The sequence below is a fragment of the Tarenaya hassleriana genome, unplaced genomic scaffold, assembly GCF_000463585.1.
Source record: "Tarenaya hassleriana unplaced genomic scaffold, ASM46358v1 Cleome9, whole genome shotgun sequence".
Lineage (NCBI taxonomy): Eukaryota > Viridiplantae > Streptophyta > Magnoliopsida > Brassicales > Cleomaceae > Tarenaya > Tarenaya hassleriana.
The window spans coordinates 1,206,366-1,221,642 of record NW_010971389.1 but is presented as its reverse complement, the minus strand read 5'-3'; the positions used below and the strand labels follow the sequence as shown (position 1 = coordinate 1,221,642).

Here is a 15,277-nt window from a genome sequence, read left to right as displayed (position 1 = left end):
GGGGGGGGGGGGGGGGGGGGTTGGACCCATTGGTGATGGGGGCAGAGGCATGGTAGGTTTCATGGAAGTTATGGAGAAAAGGACAATTGTCACTCTGTCTTCAACCTCTCTTTTTTCCCCTATTTATTTATAAATACATAGATTTTGGAAACATTATCAACAAAATATACGATATTATTTGACATGCAATGTTATCCGACAAATTTAAAATTTATATTTTTTTTGGTAACCGGATATTATAGATCAATGTTTAAGTTAAATCTAGATGGGAAGTCAGCCATATAATTTGAATTACCCAAGTTAAAATTCAAACTCGGGATGTGACACACGTTCACGCCTCCTTTTACCGATTGAATTAACCAAATTTGGGTTTTAAAATTCATATGTTAATATAAGATTTCTATTTTTTTAGTGATCCATATGAAATATGAAAATATGATACAAATAAGATGCGTTTATTTGTGTGATATTTGGCTATACCGATCATCAGCGTAACATTCATATCATTGGATTTTCTCGTAATACATAATATCTAAAGTTTATATTTTTATATGATTATTGATAATTGTATTATAACACGCATTACAGTTTAGATTTTAATATTAAAGATTTAAGTTTTACAAAGAAGAATATTTTTTTATCTAGTATGCGGTTGATTTAAATTAATTGGTTGCAATAAATATACATACTGATTATTAATTATAAAATATCGAAATGGGACATGTTAATGTCAAGTTGTATTAGAAATTCCATTTATTTCCAAATGGCTATTTTATATCCATTGAAATAATGAACTAACAGTTAAAATCAAATTATATATTTTATTCACTGTTTTTTTCTAATTTTTCTAGATATTCGATACTTTCTATTTAAATTCTACTGATTGAAAACTTTCTGTTAATGATTATTCTCACACTTTTTTTTTATATCCAAAGTCCAAACAATCAATTAATGTGATGTAAAAATTAATTTATTATTTAAATGATGTTTACATGTTGTTAAAGAAATTCTTGCTGTGTATTTGTGTTTTAATAAATATCACAAAAGAATAATCTACAATAAAAATAGAAATATCCACACAACCAAACTCGCCTTGACCAAATGGCAAAGGGTTGAGCCGTGAAGAAGATCAAGAGGAATGGCTTCGAGATTGGGCTAAAACTAGGGAAGCGTTCAAAAATCTAATTTGAATTCAAACCAATTTTTATTATATTAATTAAAAACAAAGAATATAAAATAATCGAAAATTTTAATATTTATATCAATAAAATCAATTTAAATTAAACCGAATTTATTATAAAAATGAATCGATATAATTTTTTAAAAATATAAAAACTCAACTCGTAAATAACCGATCAAACACAAACCGAAAACCGAAATACCAATCCAACGAAAAAATAATAACACAAAATAAATAAATAAATAAACAGAAGAAAAAAAACATAATCCTCAAGCAGAAAATTGTGTTGTATTTATTTTTCTTAACAAATTAAAATTGACGACACGAGGAGTTGTCATAGTTGCCTCGCAGTTAATGAAATATGTGCTTCCAGAAATTCCGACCTAATTCGTTGAATTCCATATTTTACGCACAACACGTATCGTGAAATCAAACACATGTTTTTATCAAAAAAAAATAAAAATCAAACACATGCATATTATATATATATATGTATGCATATATGTGTGTCAATAATTTTTTTAATCGGATATAAACCGTTATTTTAAAACGAAGGGGACGTATTTCATTTCGTTACGTGGAACAGAAATCATCTTCAAATAATATTACAATATAGCGTGAAATATAGAATTACAAAGTATATATATAACAGCAAAGCATTATAGCTCTTTTGGGTTTTCAAGAATGTTTTGCAAATCCCAAAATCTAGTTTGAATGAAATTAAAGGCGATCCTATTTATCAAGTAAAAGTTTGAGCTAAAAGCATTAAAGTTATAAAAGAATTTAAATTGTATATATATATATATATATATATAACACTATCAAATGTATGGATATATATTTAGCGTTAAGATCCATTTATTTTAGCTTGATTTTTTATTTTAAAAAGTTATATTCATTCAAATTTACATGAATTTTTTCTATTTATATTTTATTTAGGTAAATTTTTAAAAGAAAAATTCTTTTATCTCTCGGTTTATTTTTAGTAGTTGATTCTGATTTGATTAATTTAATTTAAAAAAAAAATATTCAATTCATTTTTAAATTAGATCCAATACGAGTATTCATTATTTATTGTAGTTCATTTTTCAAATATCTAACTCCATCTATACGTTTATCAAGATAAATAATAAATATATACAAACAAGGGTGTAGGTCAAATATCTCAATCGTTGACTCGTAGACGCGTGTGTAAGTACAATAAATGCATACGCAAATATGATATATATATATAAAGGCAGGCATGCATGCATGCATAGTCTTAATATAACATATATGGACTTTGTTTTTCTCATTTGACTTACGTGGAAATTAGTTCTCTTGGATTGTATTGGACAGAAGAAGACGTTCAAAGATAAGCTTCAAACACTGCGAATGCGAAGAAGACTTTCCACGTTGTTTTTGGTCGTCGTCGCACACACGCACATAGGAATACAAACTGCTCCATCAGTGAAAGACTATTAATTTCTCTTCCGTATACGTTTTTTACTATTTAATTCCCCCTAATAATTAAACATAAAAAAAATTGGCTATTATAAAATTCTACTTGTGTTTTTATTATAAATACATTATTAATATAAATACGTGGTTTTAAACTACAATTGGAAAAAAATATCATGTGTTAAAATAGAAAAATGAATATGTAATTGGAAGAAAATATAGATTTTGAGATATTATTTTCAATAATGATGCATACATTATTATGTTAAATATTATGTATCATATTTGTTTCATTATATCTATATTTTTTAGTTCATTTATTAAATTTTCTATAAATACGTAAGTTATTTTAATTATAATGTAAGTAGAAGAAAAAGAGATGTAGTAATAAAGTAATTCAATTCTTTTTTTATATTTATCTTTCTTTCTTATTTAATTTTTATAATTTTATATTTCTGGACTTTAAAAATATTACGTAAAGTAAGATTAAGGTTATAAGAAACTAAAAAATAGGGTTAGAGTTAGGGTTTGGTTAATCTTTTCCAAATCAATCGTGATATCAAATTCCTCGCTCATTTTTTTTTTCCATTTGATTTAACGTATATAACTACAAGGGTACACTTTGTTTTTGTTTTCTAATTAATTTTTGTTGGAATAATGGGGTATGACATCCTTTATAATTCGTTAGGAATGCTCCACCTACAATTATTGGTAAATGCCAACAACTTTGATTTATAAAGACCGAAAAGAAACTTTTGTATACATTATATATTAAATATATATTTATCGATTTTGGAAAAATAAAATTTTCATGATTAGATTTTGGGGATGCGGAGTCCGATTTCAAAGAAATTTCCATGCGGGAAAATGTTTAAAAGGCAAAAGCATGAATCCAAGGAGAAAAAAGTAGTCGTGCGAGTTGATATATATATATATATATATATATATGTCTACGTGCGTTCCACGATTCTTCCCTTATTTTCTTGTAATATAACACATTTTTGAACTAAGACAGTTGACAGAAATATATTATCATGTTTTGGGAACAAAACTTTATTTTTTTAATAAATATTGGGGATAAACGAATATTTAGTATAACCATTATTTTTTTTACATAATTCATTAAAGGTTTTCGTTCAGATATTTATACTTATGAAAAGAAATCATTTTGTTTTTAAAATGGCTCAAAATTCACAAACATTTCTGAAATTACCTAATAAATACTTAAAATACATCTCTTACAAATTCAGATACTATATATATATATATATATATATTAAGAAAAATTACTCTTTATATCATACGGATAAAATTTTAAGAAAAATTACAGACGTTAACACCTGGAAATCTAATTCACTTGATTGATGACCAATTTCGTCTCATATCAAAACTATTATTCTTAAATCCTACGGAATGCCACAAAACATGCAAAATCACCCAAAATTGGGACATAAAACAATTTTATAATCCGGATTTCGGTTTCCATTTGGGAGGTAATGAACTTCTCCGACCCTAATTGGGCCGGTAAACGACGAACGCGATACGTCGTCGGTCCAAAGAATGACATTCTTCGAAGTGGATCAGATCATCATCAAGTGAAATGCCATTTTCAAGCCCAAGAAAGCCCATTTTGAAAGTCCCTTTCGGAAGACCCCATGAATTTCTTAAATATTTTGGAAGAACACATTTAAATCAACCTTTCTTCTTAATTTGTCCCTATTTATTTTGAGAGATTCTTCTCTTTTAACTTCAATTGAAAACTATTTCTGAAACTCATTGAATTTATACTCGTATTTAACTTATTAAATATTGATATATATATATATATATATATTTATATTTCGAAAACAAGTAATTCATAATTATATACGCTTTTCCTAAAGCTATCTCGAAAGGACAGTAATCCCTTAGACCAAAAAAAAAAAAAAAAAAAAAAAAGGAAACTTTCGTTTTGTGATACACAGAGATCCATGTGTCTGTATATATGTTTAATATGTGTATGAATGACACGTGTTGGTAAATATGGGGACATCGTGAGATACACATGTACATATGGAAAATAAATATTTAATTATTAATTGAGTAGGTCTCATTTAGATTTTTATTAAAATTTTACTTAATGTTTATAGCTATTTTGTCCATTTTCAATTAGTTTTCCTTGATTTTTTGTATTCCATTTGATACATTCAGTTTGTAAAACAAGTGAGCAAATGAGCACATGTTAATTTAAATTTTGGATTATGTTTGGTCCAACTAATTTTATAATTCCATAATGGGGTTAAAATAAGATTTGATTGCAAAACATATGACATTAATACATTATATTTGTGTATGTATAGATTCATAAATACTGTGAAGAATGTAGAAATTGACACGTGGGTTTTGGGTTGGAGAGAGGAGCAGTGGTGGCCTGTGGGACGGGTGGAGATGCTTCTCTCCCAATATGTTCTCTCTCCCTCTCTCTACATTTGACATCTCTCTCTCTCTCTCTCTCTCTCCCCCCCCCCCCCCCCTTTTACCTTCTCATTTACTTTGTGTGCATTCTCTGATTTTCTTTCACTTTCCTTTTCATCCCACCTTCTTTCTCTCTCTCTCCACCCCAAAATATTATTATTTCATCTTATTACAGACGGGTCCAGCGGAAAAAAAAATCAAATCTTTAATGTGTTTTTTCTTCGGTGTCATGAATGTAACGGAGAGGAAAAGGATCATGAAAGGGCTTGTTATCGATTGCGTAAAAGCTTCTGAGACTATTTAATGGTAAGCTGAAATCATTACTACAAAAAGAAGCGCTCCATTTCCTGTTTTTCATGGTTTCTTGTCTTTCTTTAGTGAGAGAAAGCCTTGGCTTCCTGAACTCAGAGAGAGAGAGAGAGGTTTTGGAGGTGGGTTTGCCCCAGATCCAGGGAACTCGAGCAATACGTGAAAAAAGGAGCAATCTTTATTTTCTTCGGTAGATTTGTTTTTAAAGTCTTCCTGTGATTCTCTGTACATCCAACTTTCTTGGGCTCTCTTTCTCATGACTTTTATTTTCCTCTCTGTTAGCTTTTATTCCAGTTCATATATATATGAAATTTTCATTTGTGTTTTTCTCCCATCTTTGTATTTGATTGAAGTAGATAGGGAAGGAGATTGAAGAGGAGAAGAGAGCTGGAGAAGCTTATCCAGGTTCCTGAAGGGGGAGACTGTCTAATTTGGGAAATGGTTTCTATTTGTGGAAGCCTGGATCCGTCATGGTTGACCAGATCTGTGTAAACCACACGCTGCTTTATCCGGAAATCTAAATCGCTTGCCTGTTAGTGTATCTCCTTTGAGGCATGGAAGATGGTTTCCTCCATAACATTGTCCTTGTCCGAATCCTGTCCTCGCTGATAGGTGACCAGCTTGTCCAACAATGGTAGGGTCTTGTTCTGTCGGAGGGTGGTCCGGTGGCGAATTCTTGCGATATCTTGACAGAGAATCCGATGGAAAAGATGATTACTCCGGTGGTTGTGGCGATCGGACTTTCTAGTTTCGTCTTCGATAATCCTGTGATAGCTGCGGATATGGATACTACAGGACTCGAGCCTTCAACAATGGAGGCTGATGCCCCTTTACCAGATAATGTAAGCAAGGATTCTGACAGTGAGGTTAAGGAAGTGGAAGCTACTTCTTTGGATGGAGTGTCTGAAACTAAGGCTGAGTTAGTTGTAGTTGTTGATGATGTTATGAGGGAGATTGAGGAATGTGATGCTCTGTCACTTGAGGGCGATTATTCGCATTCTTTGGCTAGCGAGACTAGTAGCTTATGTGGAGATGATTTCCCGGGTTTCGAGTTTGCTTCTGACATGGGAATCCTTGGTGCTTTAGACATTGTTTCAATGGCCGCTGTTTCGGACATGAATTCAGACATTGCTACTAACCCTGGAAGTGTCTCTAGAGATGAACCATCTTCTGTTGTTCTTCGGTTGGCAGCGGAGAAACCAGTGGCACGAAGTGTCTTTGAGGTTGAATGTATCCCGTTGTGGGGAATCACGTCAATATGCGGAAGGAGACCCGAGATGGAAGATGCTTTTGTGGCCATGCCTCAGTTCCTGAAGCTTCCGATTCATATGCTAATTGAGGACGGAGTTCTTGATGTAACGAGCAACCGCTATTCCGAGCAAACGGCTCACGTCTTCGGGGTTTATGATGGTCATGGTGGCTCACAGGTGACGTTTAGACCCGTTTCTTTTGTCCCTCTTGATTCAGTTTGATCTTCTAAATCTATGTTCCTTCTTTCAGGTTGCAAACTATTGCCGTGGGAATCTGCATTCGGTTCTTGCTAAGGAGATCGAGCTTGTCAAAGAAAGGATCAGTAACGTGAATGCGAAGCAAAGCTGTACTGAGCAGTGGAAACAAGCGTTGGCCAACTGTTTTATCAAGATCGATGCCGAAATCGGGGGAAAGCCCGATAAAGAACCAGTTGCGCCAGAAACTGTCGGTTCAACCGCAGTTGTCGCTATCATCTGTTCTTCCCACATCATCGTAGCAAATTGCGGTGATTCGAGAGCAGTTCTCTGCCGCGGGAAAGAACCCGTCGCTTTGTCAGTGGATCATAAAGTAAAAAAGCTTCTTCCTTTCACGGTTTTGCGTCCATTTTTACTTGAGGGTATTACTGATTCCCACCTTGTTTATGTTTTTCTTTTAACTTTCATAGCCAAACAGAGAAGACGAGTACTCAAGAATTGAAGCTGCAGGAGGAAAAATCATAGAGTGGAACGGGCACCGCGTTTTCGGTGTTCTTGCAATGTCGAGATCCATCGGTATGCGCTTGAAACGCTTGTATTCGATCCTTATTTGTCACGCAATACCCACATTGTTTCTGTGTATGGACTTGTATCCATACGATTCATGTGGGGGGTGTTCTCGGTCTCTTGCAGGGGACAGATACCTGAAACCGTGGATCATACCGGACCCGGAGGTCGTGTTCTGTCCCCGGGCAAAGGACGACGACTGTCTGATCCTAGCGAGCGACGGTTTATGGGACGTAATGACGAACGAGGAGGCCTGCGAGGTCGCCCGGAAACGCATAATGGTGTGGCACAAGAAGAACGGGGTCGAGGGTCTGCCTCGGGACAGAGGCAAAGGCGTCGATCCAGCGGCTCAGTCCGCGGCGGAGTATCTGTCGAACCGAGCTCTTCAGAAAGGGAGCAAGGACAATATCACTGTCGTGGTCGTGGATTTGAAGGCGCAGAGGAGGAAGTCCAAGAACAGGCCTTGAATTTGGGGTTTGATCTTTGATGGATGCGGAATTATTATTATCATTGTGTATATCGTTTAGGATGTTTGTGGGTTTTCCCAGTATATTGTAGACTTGTACTAGGAGCCAAAAAAATGATGAAAAGTCCCACGTTTTTTATACGATGGAATTATTATTATTATTATTATTATTATTATTATTATTATTATTATTATTATTATTATTATTATTATTATTATTATTATTATTATTATTATTATTATTATTATTATTATTATTATTATTATTATTATTATTATTATTATTATTCAACGTTGTAAAATATAAATCTTGCTTCTCATGAGAGACTATCTCCCTTTTCAAGTATTATTTTTGAAAAATTAAACAGGTATTTTTTTTTGAAAAAATTGAAAAAAATAGAATATGAAAAATCAAACCGAAATTTAATTGAATTCCGAAATATCAATCCGGACTATAGTTCCAAAAATATATTTTTTTTGTGAAAAAAAACACACTAATTGAAATAGGTGATAGAAGACTTGCATCTCACAACACAAGTCCTAAACTAACTTCCATCGTTATATTAGATAAATATTAATCATAACCACGGCATTAAAATTGATATTTTTTCCAAAAACTTTGACTTAAAAATATACATATTTTTATATAAATTAGGGAAAATCCTCTAAAAAAACACTGAACTTTTTCCAAAAACTGTAACAATTTTTTTAAAATTTTCAAAATATAAAATGTTCAATCTTTATTTTCAAAATATAAATATTTCAATAATAATTTAACATGATTTCTGTTCAAGTAAAAATCGAATAATGTTTGGAAATTTATAAAAACTAAAACTTTCATATATATTCAACACCAATTTTTACAATTTATATAAATATTTTAATTTTTAAAATCTTATTTATTGTTGCTAGAGTAGTAACAGTATTAATAACTATAAAGTATTTAAATATTAAAATTAATGAGTTTAAATAAATAAACGTTTATACTATTTTTAAAACTCATGTAAAACTTGCATTTTAAATAACTTGATTAATCATTCAAAATGATAGGAATTGCCATAGAGACGTTAATCATAACATAAAAGAATGGCGGGTGAAATGGAGGACAAGATATGAATTTTTTTACGATCGTATATGATAATAAATATTGGATGGTAAAACGACAATATATGTTCAAAATAAGCGTGATCGAGGTAAAGTTAGGATGAATGTATACACAAATGGATAGAATTCAAAATAAGGAAATTAGAAATAAAATATAAGTAATACGTAAGAATATAAATTATGAAAAAAGACATCTAAAATGGTTTGACAATGTAAAATGCATATTGATAAACATTTCCATTGGAAAAGTAAAAAAAAAAATTATAAGAAAAAGAAAGACAGAAGCACACACGGTAAACAAAAAAGAAAAAGACAAGACTTGTCTGTAACTGAGACAAGAACTCGACTTATTATATGATTATTTAGGAAATTTTAAGACAGGAACTCGGCTTCTTTCTCAAGGCTTTGTCGGAGTGAGCTCGCCGACAGTGCGGGGGAGACTCTGTTCTTGCTTAACACTATCGGCCCATTTCGAGTTGATAAGTACCCTCTCGATGCTCTGTTTCAGCGTCCTCGCTATCGATGGCTGCGACCTCGTCTCAAAGAACTCCTCCACTTCTTTGGCCTTCTCCACTGACGCAAACTGAAAAACAGGAGAAAATATAACACTGTGAATTTCAATGCCGTTTTTCTCATCTTAAACTCTTTCTAAAGGGAAGTGGCTTTGAAGGAGCGAACCGGTGATACGACTGCACTGACAAATCGAGTTATCAAGAACCCCGAGCCCCATGTCTTCGATATCTTCTCCCAGTTTTCCTGCGTTTGAACAGCAACAAAGAGTAGAATCACGAGTCACGACCCGATACACGAAAACCCGTCTATTTCCTGTTTCGGGAAGTGCATTCTCTCGGATCGCTGAAAGAGACACATCAGCCTCCAAACCTTTTCATTATAAAAGAAAAACTCGGGTTTCGAGTCGGCCAGAGTTGGGGTATTGCTTAATGGCAAAAGCTAAAATGGTGAAAGTTATATACTTTGGTTTGGAATTATGGTGTACTATTAACAACAAAGCTAGAGGTCAAGGTGAGTTAAAGCAAAATCATGAATTCTAACGAACGAATCCAGGCATTGTAATGGCAACTACAATTTCACATGCAGCGTACAAGTTGAAGCACATATGTAACTAGTTTCTTTATTTTTTAAATACCTGGAACCATTTCCAGGCTACTTCTCGTCCTTCCCAACTTACAGCAAGCCCGTATACAGCATCTTGATTGCGGACCTGTAGAAACATGTAACGATAGTGCAGATATTTCAAAACCGTGAGAGATTGATGAAAATAATTGCTCGCCACCTTGTGAAATGATAAAAAGAAAACGATTACATCTTAAGTGATTTCAACTAAATACAAGTTAAAACAAGATATACCTCCGGAGTTAAGATGAAGTTAAGGACGTCGAGAACTACATTCGGGTCAGGACAAGATGCTAATGAACCTGCAAATCACAGCAAAAAAACGTTGATTAAATATGATCAAGATGATTTACAGTTCACCTCTTAAGCTTTACGAAAAAATATAAACACATACCTAGGATTCGTGTTTTCTCCTGGCTGAGGTCTGTTTCCCTATAAACCATCAGAAGCGACTCAAAGCCCGATTTGTCTGAACTGTTGACTGTCTGCATCACAGCTACATAAGCAGCCTACGAACACAATCCGAACAAACAACAATAAATATAAGATCCGATATCAACGAGAGAAAGAACTTGAAGAGTGAAGGGTCATATGGGTAGAAGCAAACCCTTCTAATGTCCGGAGGCAGAAGAGAGGTGTTTCTGTCAGCCAAAAACGTGTCAAAACGCCTTCTTGCTTCTGTTAGTGTCTGGTCATGACCAAACACAGCGAGTGCCGTCAAAACTTCCCCTCTCAGCATTGCATCTAGATGACTCTCGCCTTGTTTAGGATCCCAACCGAGTTTCCTGCACGATAATTCAAATACAAAGTGAAAAAAAAAGCATCCACGTAAAGTGGCCTATCTTGCATAAAATGTGCAAATAAGTAAATGCCGACTTGCAGACTGATATATGTCTAGATATGCTCAAACGCCTTACCCAGCAGCAAATTGGAAAACGCTGATGAAAAATTGTTTAATCCCTTTCACCAATTCAGGTTTTGCATCTGCTACAATCTTTGCAACTTTATAGCTTATCTGTCAAGAGCAAAAGTACGAGTTAGAGGTGAGATTGTAACAATGTATTTTGGAAGATCAAGAAAATAGGTGGCAGATATTTACAGCAATAAGGTTTGACAGCACGGTATAGTCAAGTTCCTCTCTATAAGCACTCATCAAAGTGAGCAAAGAAGTCAGGGACTGCTGACGAGCCATAGAAAGCGCGAAAGAGTCGTCCAAAACACCTGCAAAAGAAAAGTACAACACTTTAGTCTAAATATGCAGCCACCATAAAATAGATTAGAAAAAATAAATCAACGAGAAATTACCAAATCTATCCGTAGGGGTCAAGGTTTTGCTTTCAATTGCATGTCTGAGTCCAGCTGCAAGGTTTTCATCATATTTCACCCTATAGAATCCAGACTGATCTACATTGACTTTTATCCATGAACACATGTTCTTCCCATTTCCATCAGCAACAGAGCAACCCAAAGATTCCTTTAAATCAAGTGTTCCAGTTTTGGCTTCTAATAAAAAGTTCTTGCGCGTGTCATATGAACAACAGCACAAAGTTACTGGAACAATCCATTGTCCTTCCCCAGGAGAACCACTTGATAGAAATCGAGACTGTCATTTAAAATATAGTTATTAGAAGATGAAGCATGCATAATCTATTACAGCCCATCTATCAGGGCTGTACCCTGACTTGAAATTAAACCATCTAACTGTGCATTTGAATGGTCAATAAGTATCAAGATCAAACAAGAGCAAGAAAACTAAACCTGCTCGAATTCCAATTTCTGATCATTGATTTTGACTGAGACAACAGGATATCCTTTTTGCTTCGTCCAAGAACTCATTAGCTTGTTCACAGGTTCACCAGATCCCTCTTCCAGGGCAGCCCATAAATCCTCTGTCTTTGCGTTTGAATAAGCATGTCTCTTGATGTATGCAGCAAGTGACTTCTGCTATCATATAGGTTCATATAAAAACTATTGAAACAAGAAGAAACCGCATATAGTAGTCGTAGATTACAAATTATGTTTGCACAATGTGTCCTTACATAAAACAGAAGATTCCCAAACTGACCCCAAATTCTGCTTTGTAATAACAAACAGAATCATCAGAGACAATAACAATTCTCAGTGTTTCAGACTTATCTTTTGATTAATAATTGTGTTCCTTCCCAATCAATGGGAGGAAATAATTTGGTAACACACCGCACCATTTACGTATCAATGCTCTAATCTGTCATATAATTTTCGGGCTCAGAGTTGAAGGTATAACAGTTGTTCTCACATCCCTCCCATTAGGAACAACCATGCCCAACCTGGAAAACCTCTCATCATCAACATCGCCTTAATCCCAAGTTTATTTGGGGTTGGCCGCATGGATTCTTCATTTCCACTCGTTTCGATTTTGCGTTAGCTCTTTTGGAATTTGCAACAATTCCAAATCATTCCTAATGACACATTCCTAAGTTAAGCCTAGATCTATCCCTTCCTTTTCTCTCCACCCCAATTCCTGTACTCTCCGCTTTTCTAACCGGCGCATCTATTGGCCTACGTTGTACGTGTCCAAACCATCTTAAACGTCCCTCTCGTATCTTCTTTTAAATCTTCTCTTCTATACCTATTACCTATCTTCTCTCTAATAGTCTCATTTCTAATTATATCCATCCTTGTGTGTCCGCATATCCATCTCAACATCCTCGTCTCGGCCACACCACACTCATTTTAGACATATATATGTTATCCTTTCGGCGCTCAGCATTCGTTACCATACTGATGCAGTCTTATGTCGATACGGTAGAATTTTCCCTTCGAACGTAAGAGAACCTATCGCAAAGAACTCTCGTGGCTTCTCTATTTCAACCATCACACTTTTATCATGTGACTAACATCTTCGTCGCATCCCCTATCCTTTTGAATGATTGACCCAAGATATTTAAAATGCAGGTTTTGAAGAACTGATCCTCTTTGCAAACTTACTCCTACATCACTATTCACTAGAACACCTTTCACTAGAATCGCAATGCAATTACTCGGTTTTCCTTTTACTAAACCTAAAACCCTTAGCCTCTAATGTACTCCTCCATAAATCTAATTGTCTATTTACTCCTTCTCTGGACTCATCTACTAGCATGATATTGTCCGCAAACATCATGCACCCGGTGGACCTGAGGTATAAAACCAAATTGGTTTATGGAAATAGATGTATCACTACGTAAACGTCGCTCCACAATCCTTTCCCAAAACTTCATGGTATGACTCATGAATTTGATTCCAAAATTATTTCTTCTAAATGAAGAGTTACAAGTTTTCAATGTATTGTCCTATTCTTTTATCTTGACAAGCGAAAGGAGGCTCTGAAAATGGAATTCATAGTGCTTAAAAGTTTTCAGTTGATAAATTTAGCCCACAAAAAGATGAATATCAGAAAGCCACGGTCCTGTGATTACTTTTGCAACAAAAGAAAAGACGAGAGAGCAGAACCTGGAAAACCTCTGCTCCAAGGTAACTTTGCAGCATTCGGATAACAGAAGCGCCTTTCCTGTAGCTTATTGCATCGAATATCTCATCGATTTCAGCAGCATGATTTATCTCCACCTGAAAAACGTTTCTGGCTAGTATTCAAAAGGTGATTGCATATATCTCTAGAGTATAAAACCAACCTTTGATTAATGGGAAGCAAAACTCTCAATTTCTCGTGATATATAGATCACAAATCTAGCACTATTCAAAAGCATATCGAATCTAACAATGGCTATGCTTATTTTAGTTACCTCTATGGGGTGTGATTCCTCAAGTCCATCTAGCCTAAGACCCTCAGTAGATTCGTCCAAAAACTGGGTCCAAATTTTCCACTCCGGGAACAGGTTATCAATTGCTAAGTAGCTGACCTGGAATAGGAAAATGCAATGAAATGTAAACAATACATTTACCATATGAGAAGTCTGTCAGTACAAAGACCTAAATTGCCGCTTACCCAGGTAGCAAAACCCTCGTTCAGCCATAGATGTGTCCACCACTCCATAGTAACAAGATTGCCAAACCACTGGTGGGCAAGTTCATGAGCAACTACAGTGGCCACCTAGCAGCAGAAAGTAAATACATTTAGAAAGTTGTGAAAAGCACATAACACCATTTGCTAAAGAAAAAGTGAGAGCTTCCAATTACCCTCTGTTTGTTAGAAGCTGCTGAATGTTGGTCATCATAGAGAAGAGCCGTTTCACGGTAGGTAACCAAACCATAGTTCTCCATGGCCCCCGCAGCAAAATCCGGAATCGCAATCATATCCAACTTTGGAAGGGCATATGGCACAGCAAAGTAACTAAAGAAGTAAACTTAGCTTTTTAGCAGGGAATACTGTAAAGATTTAGTGTATGAGCAAGACAGTATATCAGGCAGTAAGTGAAGTCCAGAACATAAGTATGTGTATAAAATTTTTAAGTGGTTATGAAAGACCTACTCTTTGAAGAGTTCCAGTGTCTTGACACCAACATGCAGAGCAAATTTCCCTTGGTCTGCTTTGCCCACTTGACAGTATACTCTGACTTTTAACCCTGTCCAAAAGACATTGATTGATATATAGCATTCACAAATGGCTAGTTGACTTAAAGAAAAGAGAAAAGATGAACTTACCATCGGGTGTATGGTCTTCCACATAGTCAAACAAACCAACAACAACTGCTACCAAATATGTTGACATAATCGGTGATTCTTGATAGGAGACTGTCTTCAGATTCCCGTTTACCTTCTCCTCAATGACTGGCATATTGGAGAGAGACACCAAATCACTAGGCACGTCCAATGTGATCTTGAAGGTAGCCTGCCGCACAATGTGTAGGTGAGAATGAGAAAGAAGATGGAACCTATAAGAGACCAAGTGTATGACACTGATGACGTATTATTAAGGAGTGAACCAGAGACGAGGAGAAAAACACAGGTAAGAAACCTTGCAAGCAGGTTCATCCCAGCAAGGGAAGCATCTCCTAGCATCAGCTGGTTCAAACTGTGTAACCGCCATATTCTTCTTCTCACCATTATGCTCGTAGGTACTGCACAAAAAAAGAGCAGATAATCAGACATTATATCACGTCCACGTTCAGTTTTTGCATCGAAAAAGATATGATTACAATACTTCACCTTCTGTAGAAACCCTTCATTTTATCCTTCAGGATTCCAGTGAAGCCGATTGCC

At 34.9% G+C, this 15,277-nt stretch overlaps 2 protein-coding genes across 4 annotated transcripts in view; one reads left to right on the top strand and one right to left on the bottom strand.

Annotated features, from left to right (window-relative positions):
* The first annotated feature begins 5,122 nt into the window (after positions 1 to 5,122).
* Positions 5,123 to 8,022, top strand: LOC104803721 (probable protein phosphatase 2C 50). 3 transcript variants are annotated; one of them, XM_010527747.2, is made up of 6 exons: positions 5,123 to 5,380; positions 5,453 to 5,573; positions 5,740 to 6,810; positions 6,884 to 7,201; positions 7,299 to 7,404; positions 7,522 to 8,022. In XM_010527747.2, the coding sequence occupies exons 3-6, from the start codon at positions 6,085 to 6,087 to the stop codon at positions 7,860 to 7,862; spliced, it is 1,491 nt and encodes a 496-aa protein (XP_010526049.1). In that variant the 5' UTR covers positions 5,123 to 5,380; positions 5,453 to 5,573; positions 5,740 to 6,084; the 3' UTR covers positions 7,863 to 8,022. The 3 variants fall into 3 exon arrangements, with proteins under 3 accessions (XP_010526049.1, XP_010526048.1, XP_010526050.1); XM_010527746.2 differs by lacking the exon at positions 5,453 to 5,573; XM_010527748.2 differs by lacking the exon at positions 5,453 to 5,573 and having other exon boundaries at positions 5,737 to 6,810.
* A 1,117-nt stretch (positions 8,023 to 9,139) lies between these two features.
* LOC104803719 (aminopeptidase M1) overlaps positions 9,140 to 15,277 on the bottom strand; it is a 7,313-nt gene continuing 1,175 nt past the window's right edge. The window contains exons 3-20 of the mRNA XM_010527745.1: positions 15,224 to 15,277; positions 15,033 to 15,135; positions 14,720 to 14,906; positions 14,547 to 14,640; positions 14,255 to 14,408; positions 14,064 to 14,168; positions 13,861 to 13,977; positions 13,571 to 13,684; positions 11,858 to 12,040; positions 11,405 to 11,702; positions 11,199 to 11,320; positions 11,017 to 11,114; positions 10,707 to 10,884; positions 10,494 to 10,608; positions 10,334 to 10,401; positions 10,113 to 10,187; positions 9,644 to 9,721; positions 9,140 to 9,548 (exon numbers count right to left, since the gene is read on the bottom strand). The exon at positions 15,224 to 15,277 is cut by the window's right edge and continues 21 nt beyond it. Of these exons, the coding sequence (XP_010526047.1) occupies positions 9,363 to 9,548; positions 9,644 to 9,721; positions 10,113 to 10,187; positions 10,334 to 10,401; positions 10,494 to 10,608; positions 10,707 to 10,884; positions 11,017 to 11,114; positions 11,199 to 11,320; positions 11,405 to 11,702; positions 11,858 to 12,040; positions 13,571 to 13,684; positions 13,861 to 13,977; positions 14,064 to 14,168; positions 14,255 to 14,408; positions 14,547 to 14,640; positions 14,720 to 14,906; positions 15,033 to 15,135; positions 15,224 to 15,277 (2,329 nt within the window). The 3' untranslated portion in view covers positions 9,140 to 9,362. The remainder of the gene's footprint in view (positions 9,549 to 9,643; positions 9,722 to 10,112; positions 10,188 to 10,333; positions 10,402 to 10,493; positions 10,609 to 10,706; positions 10,885 to 11,016; positions 11,115 to 11,198; positions 11,321 to 11,404; positions 11,703 to 11,857; positions 12,041 to 13,570; positions 13,685 to 13,860; positions 13,978 to 14,063; positions 14,169 to 14,254; positions 14,409 to 14,546; positions 14,641 to 14,719; positions 14,907 to 15,032; positions 15,136 to 15,223) is intronic.